This window comes from Canis aureus, chromosome 8, assembly GCF_053574225.1.
Source record: "Canis aureus isolate CA01 chromosome 8, VMU_Caureus_v.1.0, whole genome shotgun sequence".
NCBI classification, from domain to species: Eukaryota; Metazoa; Chordata; class Mammalia; order Carnivora; family Canidae; genus Canis; species Canis aureus.
Genome location: NC_135618.1, coordinates 47,388,573 through 47,405,208, shown reverse-complemented (window position 1 = coordinate 47,405,208; position 16,636 = coordinate 47,388,573). Strand labels below are relative to the sequence as shown.

The following is a 16,636-nucleotide window of genomic DNA, read 5'->3' as shown; positions in this document are numbered from 1 at the left end:
AAAGTTCCTATAAGCCTCCCGGTTGACCATGAGGGCATCATCCCCTAGCTGTGTAAGTGGTACCTCAGTCAGCATGGGGTGGGTGGGGATGGTGGGTCAGCAGTGGAGAGGCAGAGTTCTACACCACCGAGGTCGAGGAAGGGCCTTACGGCAGTCAAAGTCCACCATAGGGCAAGGGTTAAGTCATCTACATTCATCCGCCCTCCGTGGTACTCCACAGCAGATCCCCGTGTGCTGGGGGAAGGTGAGGGCTTTGGCACTGTCTGCCTGGGCCCACATATCACCTTGACACTGCCTAGCAAGATGGCCTTGGTCAAGTCACTTGGCCTCCCTGTGCCTCCCTCCCCCCATTTACAAAGTCACAGTAATAGTTCCCTTATTGCAGGCAAGGAAAGAGAGGTGTGAGGCAGGCAGAAACAGCCCCCTCTCTCGTTTTCCACCCCCCAATCCCTGTGAATACGCTGTCTCACAGGGCAAAGGAGACTCTGCAGAGCTGATTCAGTTAAGGGTCCTCAGATGGGAAGGTCACCCTGGGTTACCTGAGTACGCCCCATCCAATCCCATTCCTTCAGACAAGATTGGACGGGTCAGGGTGGTATGGCTGTAGACTAATCCCACCCCTTCAAAGCGGAGAATCTTTCCCCACTGGTCAGAGATGTGACCAGGCAAGGACGGTCACAGAGTTACAACACTGAAGAGGAAGGAAGAGCCAAGGGATGTGGGAAGCCTCCAGAAGCTGGAAAAGGCAAGGAAAGGAATTCTCCCTGAGAGCCTCAAGAAAGAAATGCAGCCCTTGCTGACACCTTGACTTCAACCCCGTGATGATGATGTTGACTTCTGGCCTCCTCAACTGTAACTTAATAAATGTGTATTGCTTAAAGTCACTAGGTTTGTGGTTATTTCCTAAGGCAACCACACAAAGCTAACACAGGGCACACTGAAGGAAAGGCCGGCCCCTGAATTGACCTGCCGGCCTGCTGAGCACTTCGCCCCCTGCCCAAGGCGGCGGCGCTCACGGCCCCCTCCAGAGCGCACTAGGAACCCTCGGTTCCCCAAGATCACAGGACTCTTCCATGAGAACTGACACAATGGGCTTTGCCCCACGAGGCCGTGAACTTCGTGAGGGTAGAGACCTTCCGTTAAGCCCCCTAACATCTAACATGACATCCTGGCGTTCCAGAAGTGTTTCTAAATGGAAAAAATTAAGCGGCTCCTACACTCTTCCAAATCGCTGCTTGTTCCCAACATTGCAAGTACCTTCTGCTGGGGGCCTGGTGCCCCCACGGCTGCATCTAAATCTGTGCCTCTCCAGCCGCAAAGGTGCTTTCCATGGCTCAGTGAGCACCGGTGGGCTCCTCTGGCACTGGTGTATGTGTTTTTAATGAGGATTTTAATGCATAATTTCCCCAACAAGTTGAATTATCTGCGGCTCCAGGGAAAGTGATTTGCCTTGCCTTAATGCCAAATGAACTTTCAGAGACTGACTCCATTATCCTAAGAAGAAATGACAGCCTCTCAAATCTCTCACTGAGCAATAATGCAGACTTGGGAGTAGCGTCATCAAAAACAAGTTTTTCTCCTAACCCCTCATGCTGGCGAAGTCCATTTGGACGGGGAGCTTGCCAGGTGACTCCCCCCAGATTGCTAGAGGGCCACCTTTCCCATCTGTAAAGGTTTGCCAGCCTCTGGCCCATTCTACAAAAAACACATTCATTCCAAGTGGAGTGAGAGCAACCTCCCAAGTCACCCTCAAAATTATTCCACCCACTTTGGGAATTCAGATTTTTTGAATTTGTGCCGAGACCCAGTGATGTGAAGAAGAAAGTAACAGGGAAATTTTCCCAGTTAATGCTTGTTCACTTATTCCTTAATTCAGGCCATGAGTCTCTCTGGGGTGCCAGGTGCTATTCTAGGAGCTGGGGAGAGAGCAGGGAACAGGCCAAGACCCTGCTATCATGAGCTTCCATTCCAGGGCAGAGACAACACTACTCAAGGTCACAACCCAATCACTTGAATTAATGGTACATGGCGGGAGAGAATTCATGCAGACAAAGGATCAGAGGTTGGAAGGTGACCAAAGGGGCAGCACTGACGAGGGTGGTCGGGAAAGGCTGCCCTAGGGGTGGAATTCGAGCTGAGGTCTGATGAACCAGAGGAGCCGTCCACACAGAGATGAGGGGGAAGCCAATCCAGACAGAGGGAACAGCAGGAGCAAAGTCCACAAGGTAAGAACAGCATGGAAGCCTTAGGTCGTCAGTGTACTAGGTGTAAGGGGGAAGAGGGTGGGGCAGGAGATAAGGTAGGAGAGGAAGCGGGGGACAGATCAGGGGACATCTGGAAGGCCATAAAGAGTCTCGAATTTAACTGCCATGGGCACCACTGGCGTGGGGGGGCGGGCTTCATCAACAATGACGCCATGTAATCTATGTTGTATAAACCTCATTGTGGCTATACCATAGGGAATGGAGGAGTGGGCAAGCAAGAGTGGAAAAGGTGCAGATGCCCACACCAGGAAGGACCAGGCGTGGGCTGGGAAAACTGAAACAGGATGAAGGGAAGCACCTGAACTGGGACTCATGGAGGGAAACCACAGGACTCAGTGTGCCAGTCTTGAACTGGTAGAGCTGTGCTCTCCTGTTATCCACACCCTGCTCAGAAATGTGGCTCAAGAGAAGTGCCACCCCTGGGGGGGTCAAGGGAGCAGACTGAAAAAATTCTAGTTCTCCAGGGCACATGGTAGCAGTGGACTCCTTTGCTCCCCTGGCATTAAGCACAGCTCAGTAACTGGCTTTGGCCAATGAAAGAGGAGTGGAATTAACATGTTTCACATCTGGGCAGAAGATTTAAGAGCCAGTGTGTCTGATTTGCCCCTATCCTTGGTCTCCTGAGGAGAGCCAAAAATACACCTTGGTTGGCTAAGACTGTCAAGATCATGGATTTGTTACTCCAGCTTAACCAAGACTATCTTGATAGATACAAGCGCCATGGCTGTGCTATTTCAAATTTAATAAGTAACTTTAATATACAACTATTGTGGCTTGCTTGACTCAGCTACCAAGGAATACACTTCATCAAGTGGTAGACTGATAATCAGGAAACTACCTTAACATGATTTAGGCCTGATGTGGCACCTGAAGGCATGTGGAGCTCTAGTGAGTGCTCTGGGTATGAACAGCTGCACATACGCATGGCATACTAAGACCAAAGAAATTCCTTGCTAAAGACAAATGCTGTATCCACGACTATTCAACATGCTATTTATCAATTAAAGTTCAAACTTGGAGGTGCCTGAGTATATCAGTCAGTTAAGCATCTCACTCTTGGTTGTGGCTCAGGTCATGATTTCACGGGTTGTGAAAATTAACCCTGTGTCGGGCTCAGTGGGGAGACTGCCTGAGATTCTCTCCCTCAGCCCCTCTCACGTACTTACTTGCTCACTCTCTTCTCTCTCAAATATATAAATAAAATGTTTAAGTCAGAACTATCATCATAAAGATGATATTTTAATTCTACAACTGGCAGATAACCAACAACGGTGGCAGTGTTAGGCAAATACCTAGAAATTCAGGCTAGAAAGATACTCATATGACAAATTTGAAAAAAATAAACTGTGGCTAGTATTTTCTTGAATAGTGTCCAGGTCTGTGGATTCTGGATTGAATCATTTAATGGATCCAAGGCTTACAGGAGTAAGGGACATGTAACTCAATCCACAAAGAAGTCATGTCTTCGTACTTTAATGGTGTTAAGTGGTAAGTGAGACATTCTCGAAGTGATCCAATCAAGGAAAAGATGCTGACACAGTTGATTTTTCTGGACCAATTTAGAATGAAAATGAACTAGAAAACTTGCCCTCGGGGTATGAAGGCAGGTATCTTGAGCCTGTAGGCCCATTTGGGACCAGTGCAGACTTTGTCTCTTGACAGACATCATCAGTAGCCTTTGCTGGATGCTGCAATCCTGCATGCTGATTTAATCTGCCCTTGAAAATCCGATAAACCCTCCAACCTGTTCTGGGCAGCAGCCAAAGTATACTTAAGGGAAGGGAGTATGTCTTAGCCAAACGCACAGGGAGAGAGGGAATCAAAGTAAAGTCATGGCCAACCAGCCAATTCGAAGGCCAAGACAAGAGATGGAGGCCCCATGACTGCTCAGGAGCTGTCAGGTTCCTGAGCAACAGAGGAAACTATCAGGCCTGCCCTGACCATGGGGAAAAGGACCCACAATCTAGTGAAGAACCAGCCATCCAGGGCATCTGTACAACTCCATCACTGGGCCAGGCCCACCAAGATGTTACCTTTAATTCCCAAGCCCTTTTATTCCCAACAGGATTGCACTGGGTATGGGGGCAGGGGGGTCGGGGACAGTGCCCTATTGACACATATTTCACAGGGCAAAAGCCCACTGCTGCTCAGAGTCAGTCCCAAGATTGACAAGGATAGGAGAATGTGACGCAGGACTGGGGATGACCCACCTCAGAGGGGGAAGTCAGGGCAGTCCCTGCTCCTGGGAAGTGGTGTCAGTAGGTTTGTCTTGTCTTAAATAAGTTTGGAATAACTTCAAGGCTTGCCCTGAGATCCAAGGTGGGGAGGGTGTCGGTTTGGTCTGCAGAGAAAGAATGTGGCAACATGAGGCCCCCAACGATGCCTAATCCCAGAACCTGAGAATATTTTACCTTACATGGCAAAAGTGACTTTGCAGATGTGTTAAGAATCCTGAGACAGAATATTGTTGTGGATTATCGGGGTGAGCCCACTGTCATCGTGAGGGTCCTTATAAGAGGGAGAGAAGTCACAGAAGGAGATGGGACCATGTGACAGAAGGTGAGGTCACAGTCACGTGATTCCTGGCTCTGGAGACACAGGAGGCCACATGCTAAGGAAAGGATTCTCCTCTGGAGCCTCCATAAAGAACTAACCTTGCTGACACCTTGATTTCAGCCCAGCCAGACGGATGGATTCTGGATTTCCAACCTCCAGAACTCTAAGATAATCAATTTGTGTGTTTAGACCATTAAATGGGTGCCAGTGTGGTAGGGCAGCTGCAGGAAGCAAACACACAACAGATTTCACCACGTGAATACCCCTGATTCAGCTTTGTGCTCACTTCCCGTAGTGACATACAGACAAGCCGAGCTCCCAGAAGGTGTCATGGAAAGGCTGCTTCTGTATAATGCTTGCTGCAAATGAGAGTATCTTATAATGGTAATACGTTAGTTAGGCAGAATTTTGCTTTATGACATTTTAAGACATTCTGGATGGGTCCCAAGATTTGTATGAGCTTGCAAGTCATTAGATTAAATCAGTATATAATTTTTCCCCTCTTTTCATAAGAATTATTGTCCTTCTTGCTATGAGCAAGTGTAGAATTTCTCAGTCTTCCATTTTTATGGGTTCAACTCCACTTATCTTCAGAAAAAAATGGAATGACACATTTATTTGAGGCCTCAGATAAACCTGCTTTGTAACTGTTTAAATTAAGATCTAACAGACCCTGACGTGATCAGGTTTCTAATCTGGTTGAAGCACAAAAATCCATGAACATGTAAACAGAACAGTCAGTAATAGTTTTCCCTGCGGAACTCCCAAGGGTTGGGAATGGTTATGGAAACCCTTGCACCAGTTTTCTGCGAGGAAGATCCAAGAAGACCCTAACTAGGGGCCTCTTTCAAGGGAGAGACTAGGACTCACCATATATGGAATCTGCCACACAACCCTGTCAATGTGATAGCACTGTGGTCATCACGCTTCCTCGTGCATCAGCACCACACAAACTGAAACCCAGGTTTCTGGGCCCCAGCCCCAGAGCAGATACTTCCGTAGGTCTGAGGTGGGGCCTGGGAATTGGGATTTCTAACGAGTTCCAGGTGATGCTGCTACTGCTGTCAGGGACCACACTCTGAGAACCACGGGAGTAGAGGGATCCTCCTTCTAACAAGGCCCAGCTTCTGACCTGTCCTCAATAGGGTCATGACCTTACCTCCTCCAGCTGAACTGTCCCTGCCAAGCTAGTTGATATACTGTAATCATGCACCTGTCACCGTTTCCTACCAGAGTGGAAGCCAGGGGTTCTCCAGCTTGGCTGCATGCCGGAGCCACCTGGAGACGTCTGAAATTCCTCAGGACCCCTGACTCACTCCAGACCTTAAACCCTAAGGGGAGTGGGGACTACAGGTCTCAGAAGCTTTTAAAGCTCCCCATGTGATTCTAAGTGTAGCCAAGACAGAGAACTGCTGCTCTAAGCTAATGTGAGGGATGACAAAATGAGGCCAATGGGCTGAGGCAGATGATGCGAAGCCCCACACGAGGCCCAGGCCTGTCCTCCTGGCCCTGGGCTCCAATCCCCCGCCCCACGATACATAATGGTGTTCAGTAAACACCTGCTGGATGAACACCAGCAACCTCATGGAGGGTTAGCACCTCCTTTCTCCAACGTGCCTGGATGAATACCTGGAAACAAATTATGTCATTATCAGTTCTTAGCCTTCAAAAGGGAAGTAACCCTATACCAAAAGAAGCTCCTCCGAGAAAGCTTTATTGGGAATATGCCCCACATTCATGAGTCCAAATAAGCATCATGACAACTATGGATAAAAACCAGAAATCATTTTTTTGGGTCCAGAACAGGGGTCAGCAAACTATGACGCATCAGCCAAATTGAGCTGCCATCTATTCTTATGAATAAAGTTTTATTGGCACACGGCCATGCCCATCTGTGCTCACACCGTCTGTGGCTGCTTTCACACGACAATGACACAGTTGAGTATTTTCAGCTAAGGTCATATGCTCCACAAAGTCAAAAATAGTTCCTCTCTGGCCCTTTAATGGAACGCGTTTGCCGACCTCTGCCCTAGAGAATGAAGAGGACGTACACAAAACAGAACATGTTTGTCTTTAAGGGATGGAATTATGAGTGTTTTCTTGGTTCCTCTTTTTCCTTACATAAGCCAACTTCTGAGTCCTACATCTACAGAAGCGTGTGTGCATCAGGCACTCCTGTGTGAGCTGCCTGGTCCCCGCGGTGACAGTACCTTGTTTCCAATGGCCTTTTTGGGTGGGAAGCTGTAGCCCCTCACTTGAGGGTATTTGTTCTGCAACTTGTGGTGCAAACTCCTAAACTCTGTGTACCGCCGATAGACATTCCATTCATCGTCTTTTATCCGGATGTAGACCTGACAAGGAAGGGGAAAGAGAAAGAAAATGTAAATCTCTCTTCAAGCTCTTGTTACAGGGGCACCTGGGTGGCTCAGCTGGTTAGGAGTCTTGATTTCAGCTCAGGTCGTGATCTCGGGGTCATGGGATCCAGCCCCATGTCGGGCTCTGCACTCAGCATGGAGTCTGCTGGGGATTTACTCTCCTTCTGCCTCTGCCCCTTTCTAGAATCAATCAATCTTAAAAAACAAACAAACAAACAAACATCTCTGATTACAAAGGGGTGGGACTGTGGTTATGCTCCACCCACAAGAGCCAGCCTTGTAAGAGCAGGGGCCACATCTATCTCCCAAGCCACCGGATGCCCAGGGCTCAACAGAGAAGGGCTTCTATGGTACTGAGTCAACAAAGAGGCACATGAAAGAATAAATCAGGCAGGTTATGGGAACACCACACTACATATCATTTCCCAGTATCAGCAGAGATAAACAGGCCAACTGATCGCAAAGACGGTCATCAGACTTCCGTCACATGCATACTGTAGCAGTGACAGATTGCTGGCTATGCATTTCCTCATCTGTAAGATGGAGCTGATTAATGGCACCTCCTACCAAGGAACATTTGGGCACGTGAGCAGCGCAGCTATGCCTGGGATCACACGGACCACCACACAGAGGAAGTGGAAATCAATCTGGGGAAGGAGGGACAGGCTGGAGTGAACATCAACCTAACTGGATGGAAGGTCATGTCCAGATGGGATAAGGACCAGCATAAAACTTATTTACTTTGAATCAAGATGGGACTTCTAGAGACCATTCTGGGGGAACACAAGGTAAGAACCATTTCTTTAGGTTTTTAAAGGCCCCCAACACCCTCCACAGCAATTACATCTCAGGGGAAAACAGAAGTGGGAGAGAGATCGATGCGTTTTAAAAAATTATACAAGAACAGCCCAGAGAGTAAAGTTCTCAATGATAAATAGCTACTATAATCTGCAATCAGTAAATGCCAATACGTATCTTAAAAACCTCTGACATAATAAAAATAGGCATCTATGAAATGAGTGATAATTCTGCCTCTATGTGAAAACCACCCAGTATTCCCAAATGCAGACGTCATATACCTGAACTTTGGTAAAACAGCCATCAAAGTCTCTTGTAATATTCTTGTGAACAAGATCAAGGACAGATGATTTAAACAATAGAGCTGCAATTAACGGCCAGAACTTTCCAAGGGAATAGGATAGAGAAACAGAGACCTGTCTAGTTTGAAGCCTCCAAGCTAGAAGAGATGGTAAATATACTGGATGACACATATCAAGTGATCTCAACTGGCATGAGGAATGAATCTAATCCAATATGATGAAATTCAAAAAGATCAGTGTCAGGTTTTACAATAAAATCCAGAAAACCAACACCAAAAGTTAAGAGATGGGGAGATACGGCACAGGGGTGGCCTGTGGGACAAAGACTTATAGACTTTAGTAAATATGAGCTAAGGAAATAACATGGGAGAGCCACCAAAAAAAAAAAAAAAAAAAAAAAAAGCCCTATGTCGTCTTCAGACCTCATGAAAATGTGTATGTTAACTTCTGGGATAAATGAGTTGAAAACTTGCTCTTGCTCTATTCTAAATTGACCATCCCAACACAGTTGGGTTTTGGTTGCCATCTACTAAAAGGATGACCTGCAATATGTTCAGAAAGGCCCAGATCACTTGCTACTCAAAGGGCTTTCCATGGACCAGCACCAGGTGGAAAGATGTTAGAAAGGCATCGTCTCAGGCTCCACCCTCAATGATCTGCTCAGAACAAGAACCCGAGTGGTTCCACACGCTGTAAATCTGAGAACCACGGGCCCCATGAGAGGATCTGCAGCCAAATTATCACAAAGAAGGCAGGCAATGAAGGGGTGACCATGTGAGCCTCAGGTAGAGAGGGAAGAGACCTTGGAGAAAAGACCAAGGTGATGTGTTCTGAATAACCTCAGGAAGCAGACTTCCAGCAGATACACAGTAGAGGAAGACAAAAGAGGAAAAAAACTGCCGAGAGGGAAAGGTTTATCTCAAAAGGCTGCTTGGCACTGGGTGTCCAAGCAGTGGCATGATGATTGATAGGACTATTATCCTGATGATATAAGTATTTGATTTGTAAGAGTGACACATACATTAGACCCCAGAAGATCTGGAAGAGCCTGGCTAGTTGTAGAGAAAAGGGACTTCAGGCTTTCTTAATCTCTATAAATTGAGACATGATCAATCAACAAATAAACCCAGTGGGGCTCAGGGGCACTTTAATGCAGTGCATTTGGGGCATTCATTGGGTCCTCCTGGGTCACAATAAGTGCTCATTGCCCACCCAGTCTCCATTTCCTCCTAGTATTTCTGGGGACAGCAATATGTTCAGGAAAAAACAACAGCAACAAAAAACAACTACATTTTCCTGTCTGCCTTGCAGGAAAGAGTAGCTAATGGGATGTAAGCAAAAACTTCACTGGGGCTTCTAAGGAAGCCCTTAGGAGAGATCTGACTCTACCAACAGTACCTTTTTACCCTTCTCCCTCCCTCCCTCCTTCCTTCCTTTCTCAAAGACATAACTGGAGCTCCAGCAGTCATTTTGTGATCCTGAGATAACCTTGATTATGAAGAAGATAGACGGGACTAAGGGTCTCTGATGTCATTATGAAGCCACCACACCAATTACTAGACTTTCTATTGTAAAAAAAAATTTTTTTTCACAAAAGAGAAATATTTGTCTTGAATTTATTCAAGCTTACTGTTTTAGAGGTCTTTGTCCTGGTGGCTGAATGCAGCTTCAACCTGCCACATCCCAAATGGACTGTCTGCCTGTAGTGTATTGTTTCACAAATCCAAGTACCCCCTGGAGAACGGCAAGTTCAACTGCTTGTCTGATCATCATGCATGAGGTTAATTACCTAGCTCAGGAGAGGTACACTACACCCCATGAGCCAAATCCAACCACATCTATTTGTTTACCTATTGTTTATAGCTGCTTTTGAAATATAATGGCAGAACTGAGCAGTTCCAACAAAGACCATATGGCCTGCAAAGCTGAAAATATTTATTTTCTGGCCCTTTACAAAAAACACTTTGCCAACCCCTGATCTAGATACTCAATACTCATTACTGTTACTTTCCCACAGACATATCCAAGATCTGGTGTGGAAAGGAGCAGTGCTTTCCAAATATTACCAGCCTCTGGCTAGGATGCATTAACCATCTGGGACCCAGGAATCTGTAGTGTTTCAAAGCTTCCCTACCTAGTGATTCTTTTTTTTTTTTTTTTAAATGATTCTGATAGGTAGATGTTGTGGTCTGAATATTTATGTTCCCCTAGATTTTGTATGTTGAAATCCTAACCCCTGACATGACGGTGTGAGGAGATGGGCCTTTTGGAGGTCATTAGGTCATGGGAGTGGAGCCCTCATGAATGGGATTAGCGCCCTTAGAAAAGAGACCCCCCCCCCCCAGAGCTCCTTGGCCCCTTCTGACATGTGAGGACACAGTGAGAAGATGATGTTTACGGGCACCTGGGTGGCTCAGCCAGTTAGGCGTCTACCTTTGGCTAAGGTCATAATCCCTGGGTCCTGGGATGAAGTCCCACATGAGGCTCCCTGCTCAGTGGTGAGCTTGCTTCTCCTTCTCCTCCCTTCTTGTGCTCTCTTATTTCTTTCTCTCAAATAAATAAATAAAACCTTTAAACAAACAAACAAACAAGATCTGTCTGTGGATCGGAGAGTGGGTTCTCACCACTGCTGATGCTTTCATCCTGATACCCAGGCTCCAGACTGTGAGGCATAAACCCCTCAGTCTACAGTGGCTTGTTACAGCAGAATGAACGGACTAAGAGTGGGCCATTTGGGAACCCCTGAGGTAAAGCCCAGACTGAGGGTGTCAGACAAACGATGCCTCCTCTCTGACTATAGGTTTCCTCACCTATAATATGGAACTGATTGATAGCACCTCCTCCTAAGGTGGTGCCGGGGCACTTGGACACACAAGCAGTGTGCCCGGGATGACACAGGCCACCACAGAGAGGAAGTGGAAATCAATCTGGGGAAGGAGGGAGGAGTCAGAGTTGGCATCAAGCCAACTGGATGGAAGGTCACATCCAGATGGGATAAGCACAACTGGAGCACAAAACTTTAGTTTCATCAAGATGGGACTGGAGAGACCATTCTGGAGGTACACAATCTAAGGGTTGTTTTGTCAGCTTTTTACAGGCCCCAACACCTTCCAGAAATACACAGCAACTACACAGCAAGGGAGAACAGGAAGAGATCAGTGCATTTTTAAAAATCGCATGAGTCAAGAAGAGCCTAAAAGAGTAAAATCTCCAATGACTGACAGCTAGTATGATCTGCAAGCAGTGAGTGTCAATGCACATCTTAAAAGCCTCTAACATAATGACAAAACAGGCATCTCTAACGTGAGAGAGAAACTGTGACTGTGTTCTTCCTAACATAGTCAAGAGCCAATGGCTTCATTCCACGAAAGTGCAGAGTCCCTGTTTCTCTGACAACTCCTTCTTGGTCTTCCACGTGGGCATCTCCTCTTCCCCCCATGCCAGAGATGGAGGTTCTCACTCGCTGTCCTCTTCTTCCCTACATGAGCAACCAACTTTGGTCTGTGCACTTCATTTTTAGGTCAAATCTGTATCTCTAGTTTGGACCGCTCCTATGAACTCCAGACCCAGACTTGATAAGGCTCATCATGTCTGCATCTGAACCCATGATCTGCACTACAAATCTGTTCCTCTCTCTTCCTGGGACCTTGCTCCCTTGGTGAATGGACCAGAGTTGTTTGAGCCAGAAACCTGGGTCTCACCCTTGACCAGTCCTGTTCTTTCATCCACAGGGCCAAGTACTGAACAACAGGCCTGCCAACCCATCCCCAGAGTTAACCCTGCCTCTGCTTGGGCCACAGCAACAGGACTCTAGTTGCTCCTCTGGCCACCCATTTTCCCCTATGCAATTTATTTCCATCTTCCTATTCAAATTCCTTCAGTGGCTGTCCATGCAGGATGCGCATACACCAAAGATAGTTTTAGAGTAGGTACGGCGGGCAGCCTGCGTGGGCTTGGACAACTCTTACACCGTTGCACTATCTTACTGTAGACTCCACCACATGCTCTGGCAAAGCAGGATGGTGCCAATTTGCCTGCATTTCTTTTAAAGATTTCATTTATTTCAGAGAGAGAGAGAGCCAGAGAGAGAGTGAGTGTGCACCATGAGCAGAGGGGAGGGGCAGAGGAAGAGGGAGAACCAGACTCCTCCCTGAGCAGGAAGCTCAATGTGGGGCTTGATCCCAGGATCCTGAGATCATGACCTGAGCCAAAGGCAGATGTTTAATTGGACTGAGCCACCCAGGCACTCCTTGCCTCCATTCTTTAAAATATTCTAAGAAATATGTGATTAGACCAAACATCCTATGTTAAAGCCTCTCCTGACCTTCCAACCTTCTCCTTCTCCTTGTTGTATCTCCTGCTCAGGAGGAACAGTAGGCATTCAACAACTCAGGAGGAAGGGTCTCAGAAATCATTAGTTCAACCCTTCTTTGTACAAGTCATAGGATTTATCTGACAAATACCCCCATGCCATCCAGTGGCTTGTGGGGAACCACATGCACTGAAGAAAAGAGTAGACCCCTGACAACAGGCAAAACCCCAGGCATGAGGACTGGGCCGGGCACAGGATCTGACATCATTGTCATCGTCCTCCTCCTCATCATCATCATTTGATCACTGAGGATGTGCAGTGCCTGAGGGTGGTGAAGAGCAGACTGCAACCAAGCTCCCTGAACCACATCCTGGCTCTGCCACATACTTGCTGTGTGTCTTTGAGAAAGTCACCAAATGCCTCTGTGCCCTGCTTCCTCCTTTGAGAAATGAGGACAGTAACATTATGGCCCTCAGTGGGTCTCAGCAGAATTGAGTTCACACATGTCACAGGCCTGATACACAGAAGACGCCAAGTGCATATTCATAAATAAACGAAAATATAAACCTATTGGCGAGGTTTCCAGTAGGAAAGTGACAAAGGTTTGGATGTTGGAAGTCTCTGCTCTTCCAATCAGCTGTAACATTCACCCTCTCCAGTGGTCTGCCTGGTGGAGACTGGGCTGTGCTGAGACGTCAGCACATCCACACCCAGCCCGGAAACTGCAGTGGCATCCCGGAAGTCCCATACCTCCTCCACCCACCAGCTAACTGCTTCTTTCCAGGTCTCAGTTTATTCAACTGAGAAGTGGGTATCAAATAGTAATAAAAAGACGCCGAAAAGCATGCATAAAAAATGCCTGGCATCCCTAGTCAACTGCTGCTCCTGTCATTATCATCATCACCAAAACCATGACATTCTGCAAGCTTTAAGCAGCACTGGCATCAAAGTCTCGTCTGTCTTGGCTTTATAATCTTTAAGGTTCTTGCTTGGTAAAGAATAGTTATGTGAATTACCACTCAGTCTTAGACCTAGAGCTTAGAACAAATTATGGTATAGGTCGCTGAAAATTTTAAACAGAAATACAGAATTTAGTGCTTCTCCCCTAAAGAGCTCCACAAATACGTATTTCCTGGGAGCACAACAGAGACTGGATGACATGGCCCCTCCTGGCCATTGTGTGTGCTCCCTGCTTCTTCTGGGCCTCATTTCCTTGTGTGTAAAATGCAGGGGTAGGACAAGATGGCCTCTTCACAGTCCTCAAGTTTCTTTCCTCTGAGTTGTCAGGTGATTTATAAACTCTTCCCAGCCACGTCCCACTACCATCTCACTCTGGAGACCAAGGGCTTCATGGAACCAGGCAGGAGGCCTGACCTGAACTCAACCTTGGATGGTCTCATATTCAAGGGGAAAACCAACAGCAGAACCATCCTTGTGGCCTCTTTCTTCAAAGCTCAGTTGTCTGAGAGTCACCTCATTAGGCTGAGAGTGTGCCTCCCATGAACACTGGGGTGTGAGAACAGACACTGGGGAGCTACCTGTGGAGAGGATTCTAGATGCTTCCATCAAGATTGGTGACTGTACTCACCCCTGCCTCTGCCAGCATCATTAGACAAAGGTGGAAAGTGGCCAATGGGTACTTCTGGCACCACCTTTACTATCTGGAGGCCACTGGATCATGAAGGGGGAGGAGACAGCCATGGAGCCTGTAGGTCATGCACCCATTCTCCATTTCTGCTGTTGTCTGGACATTGGTCAAATCCTACTGTCCTCGGTTGGCAGTCAAAGTTATGAGGCTCTAGGAGAAATTCAGCAAGAGTGGAAGACCAGACCCAAGGGAGTAAAATTTTTTTTCAGAACTCCAATAAAATATAATTAACTCCAAGGCTACCACTCGCCATCTCTGAAGCACCTACTATGCAGTGGGTCCTGTGCCAGGCGCTCCACAGGACTCACCCTCCATCCTCATCTGGATCCTCAAGGCAGATGGTGAACATGCCCCTTGTACAGACGTGGACATGGGCTCAGTGAAGGTGTGTCACTTGCCTGGGAGAATGCCACTAAGGCCTGGCACTCTCTACCACAGCACAAGGCCCCCCAGGATCCCAGGAACTCTGAGCAGCAGTGCTGGCAGCTGGGAATAGTAGCTGTAAGGAAGGCCCCTGCTTAATACCTCTGTGGCCTAAACGCCCCTTTCCTGGAAAGATCATATGTCCTCAGACAGTCCCTTTGGTACCACATGCTCTAATCACGTGTCTTCTCACATCCCCTCCTTTGGGAATCTAGTGCCATCCGAATTGCCAGAACTACCTCAACGGTCCATCATCAATAGCAGTGCTTTTAGCATCCACAATCGGAAAACTTTCTCTGTAAATTAAGTTGTCCTTGAATTACACTTAACCAAATTGTGCATTTATTTCTCTGAAGAATTAAAAGCGCTTATGTCCAAAATTGTTAGGATTTTCATTTTTATTTTAAGGGCTCCCCCCTCCCAAATTAAGTTTGATAGGCTTCAATTCCTTCTGCTCGAGCCATAAAGATAATAATTCCTTGGAGAAATAACAAGAATTGACCTCTTCCAGCAAAAGCAAGCTCCCTTCTAAAACAAGCAATAAAAAGCCACTTCAAGCGCAATCTCCTCGACTCAGCAAAAGAAAAATAAAATAGGAAGGTAATATCTGCAGTTGGGAATCAGGACAAACCCTCTCTTCTCTGTTTTGAGAGGAAGTTTGAATCTGGAGATTTCTTTTCCACTGGGAAGAATTACCCTCGCAGTGCCTGTAACGACACGGAGTAAGGAGGGGGTAGGGGGACCTTAGGCCCTCAGTGAAGTAAATCTACAACAAACTCTTGTGTAGACAGGGCCTCCAGAAACACTTCCATCTGAAAGATTAGCAACATCTGCTGGAGCATGCGCATGCCTACCTGCCCCCTCGTGCCCCCTGCCTCCTCTGCTGAGCACTCTCCTTACCAGCTCCCCCACCCCGTTTCTTAACCAGTTTTTGAACTTTATCTAACTGGACTCATACAGAGTGTGCTCCTTTGTGTCTGGTTTCTCTCCCTCTATGCAGCGTGTGTGGTAGCACCCATGTGTTGTTCAGGGTCACACAGTACATTCCCCTGTAGGAACACACACCCCATTTGTTAACCTGTTCTGCTGGGGTGGGCATTCGGGTTGTTTGCAGTTGGGGCTGCTATGGCAGAGGGGGCTACAGACCTTCATGTGCTTGGCTTCTGCACTCATGTCTTTTGGGATCAGAGATCTCTATGTGAAAGGTAAAATTATAAAGCTACGAGGAGAGAACATAGAAGAGGATCTTCATGACCTTACGGGTGAAGGCAAGGATTCTTACACAGAGCCCAAAAAAGGCACAAAGAACCTTCTGGGTGTTGGAAATGCCTTGTATCTCTGGGCAGTAGCTACACAGGTATATACAAAAGTAAAGATTCATTGAACTATAAACTCTAAATTTATGCACCTGATATTTATGTTAAGCCTGGAATTAAAAGCAGAAGCTCTCCCACCCAAAGCCATGGAGACTGAACTTTCACCCGCACTTCTGTCCCAGGATGTCTCAATGAGAATGTAGTGGGTGAGCATCCGTGAGGACCTGACATGCAATCAGACCTGAGTGCTGAGGGAAGGGGGTCCAGAGACTAGACTCCGGCCTTAGGCAGATAAGGGTTTGGGTTCTAGCTCCACCTCTTGAAAGCCTAGTGATCCTGAGTAAGTTAATTCACCTCTTCAAGTCTCAATTATACAGAAAGAGTCTTAAACACATACACACAACATATGTACCCACTGATGTGTGAATAAATACACACACATACACATATGTAAAGGAAAACTGGGGGGGAGATGAAGAATGAAGATTTAAAAGCTGCTTTTAAGTGGCCTGAATTCCGAATCTACTTTGCAGCTCTGCCAGCAAAGGCACACGCTGACCTTAGGGATACCCGGGGCCTCCCCTGCAGAGGCAGAATGGCACAGTGAAAGGGCCCAGGCTCTGCAGGGAGAGGGGCCTGCAC

The 16,636-nt window shown here is 47.0% G+C and overlaps 1 protein-coding gene across 5 annotated transcripts in view; it reads right to left on the bottom strand.

Annotated features, from left to right (window-relative positions):
- Nucleotides 1–16,636, bottom strand: part of SNX29 (sorting nexin 29) — a 531,581-nt gene that overhangs the window by 96,063 nt on the left and 418,882 nt on the right. For 4 of the 5 annotated variants that reach the window (XM_077906677.1, XM_077906675.1, XM_077906674.1 and 1 more), the window contains exon 19: nt 7,031–7,171. In XM_077906677.1, coding sequence (XP_077762803.1) covers nt 7,031–7,171 — 141 coding nt within the window. Of the gene's footprint in view, nt 1–4,473; nt 4,606–7,030; nt 7,172–16,636 lie in introns of those variants that run through there. The other variant, XM_077906678.1, reaches the window with a different exon arrangement.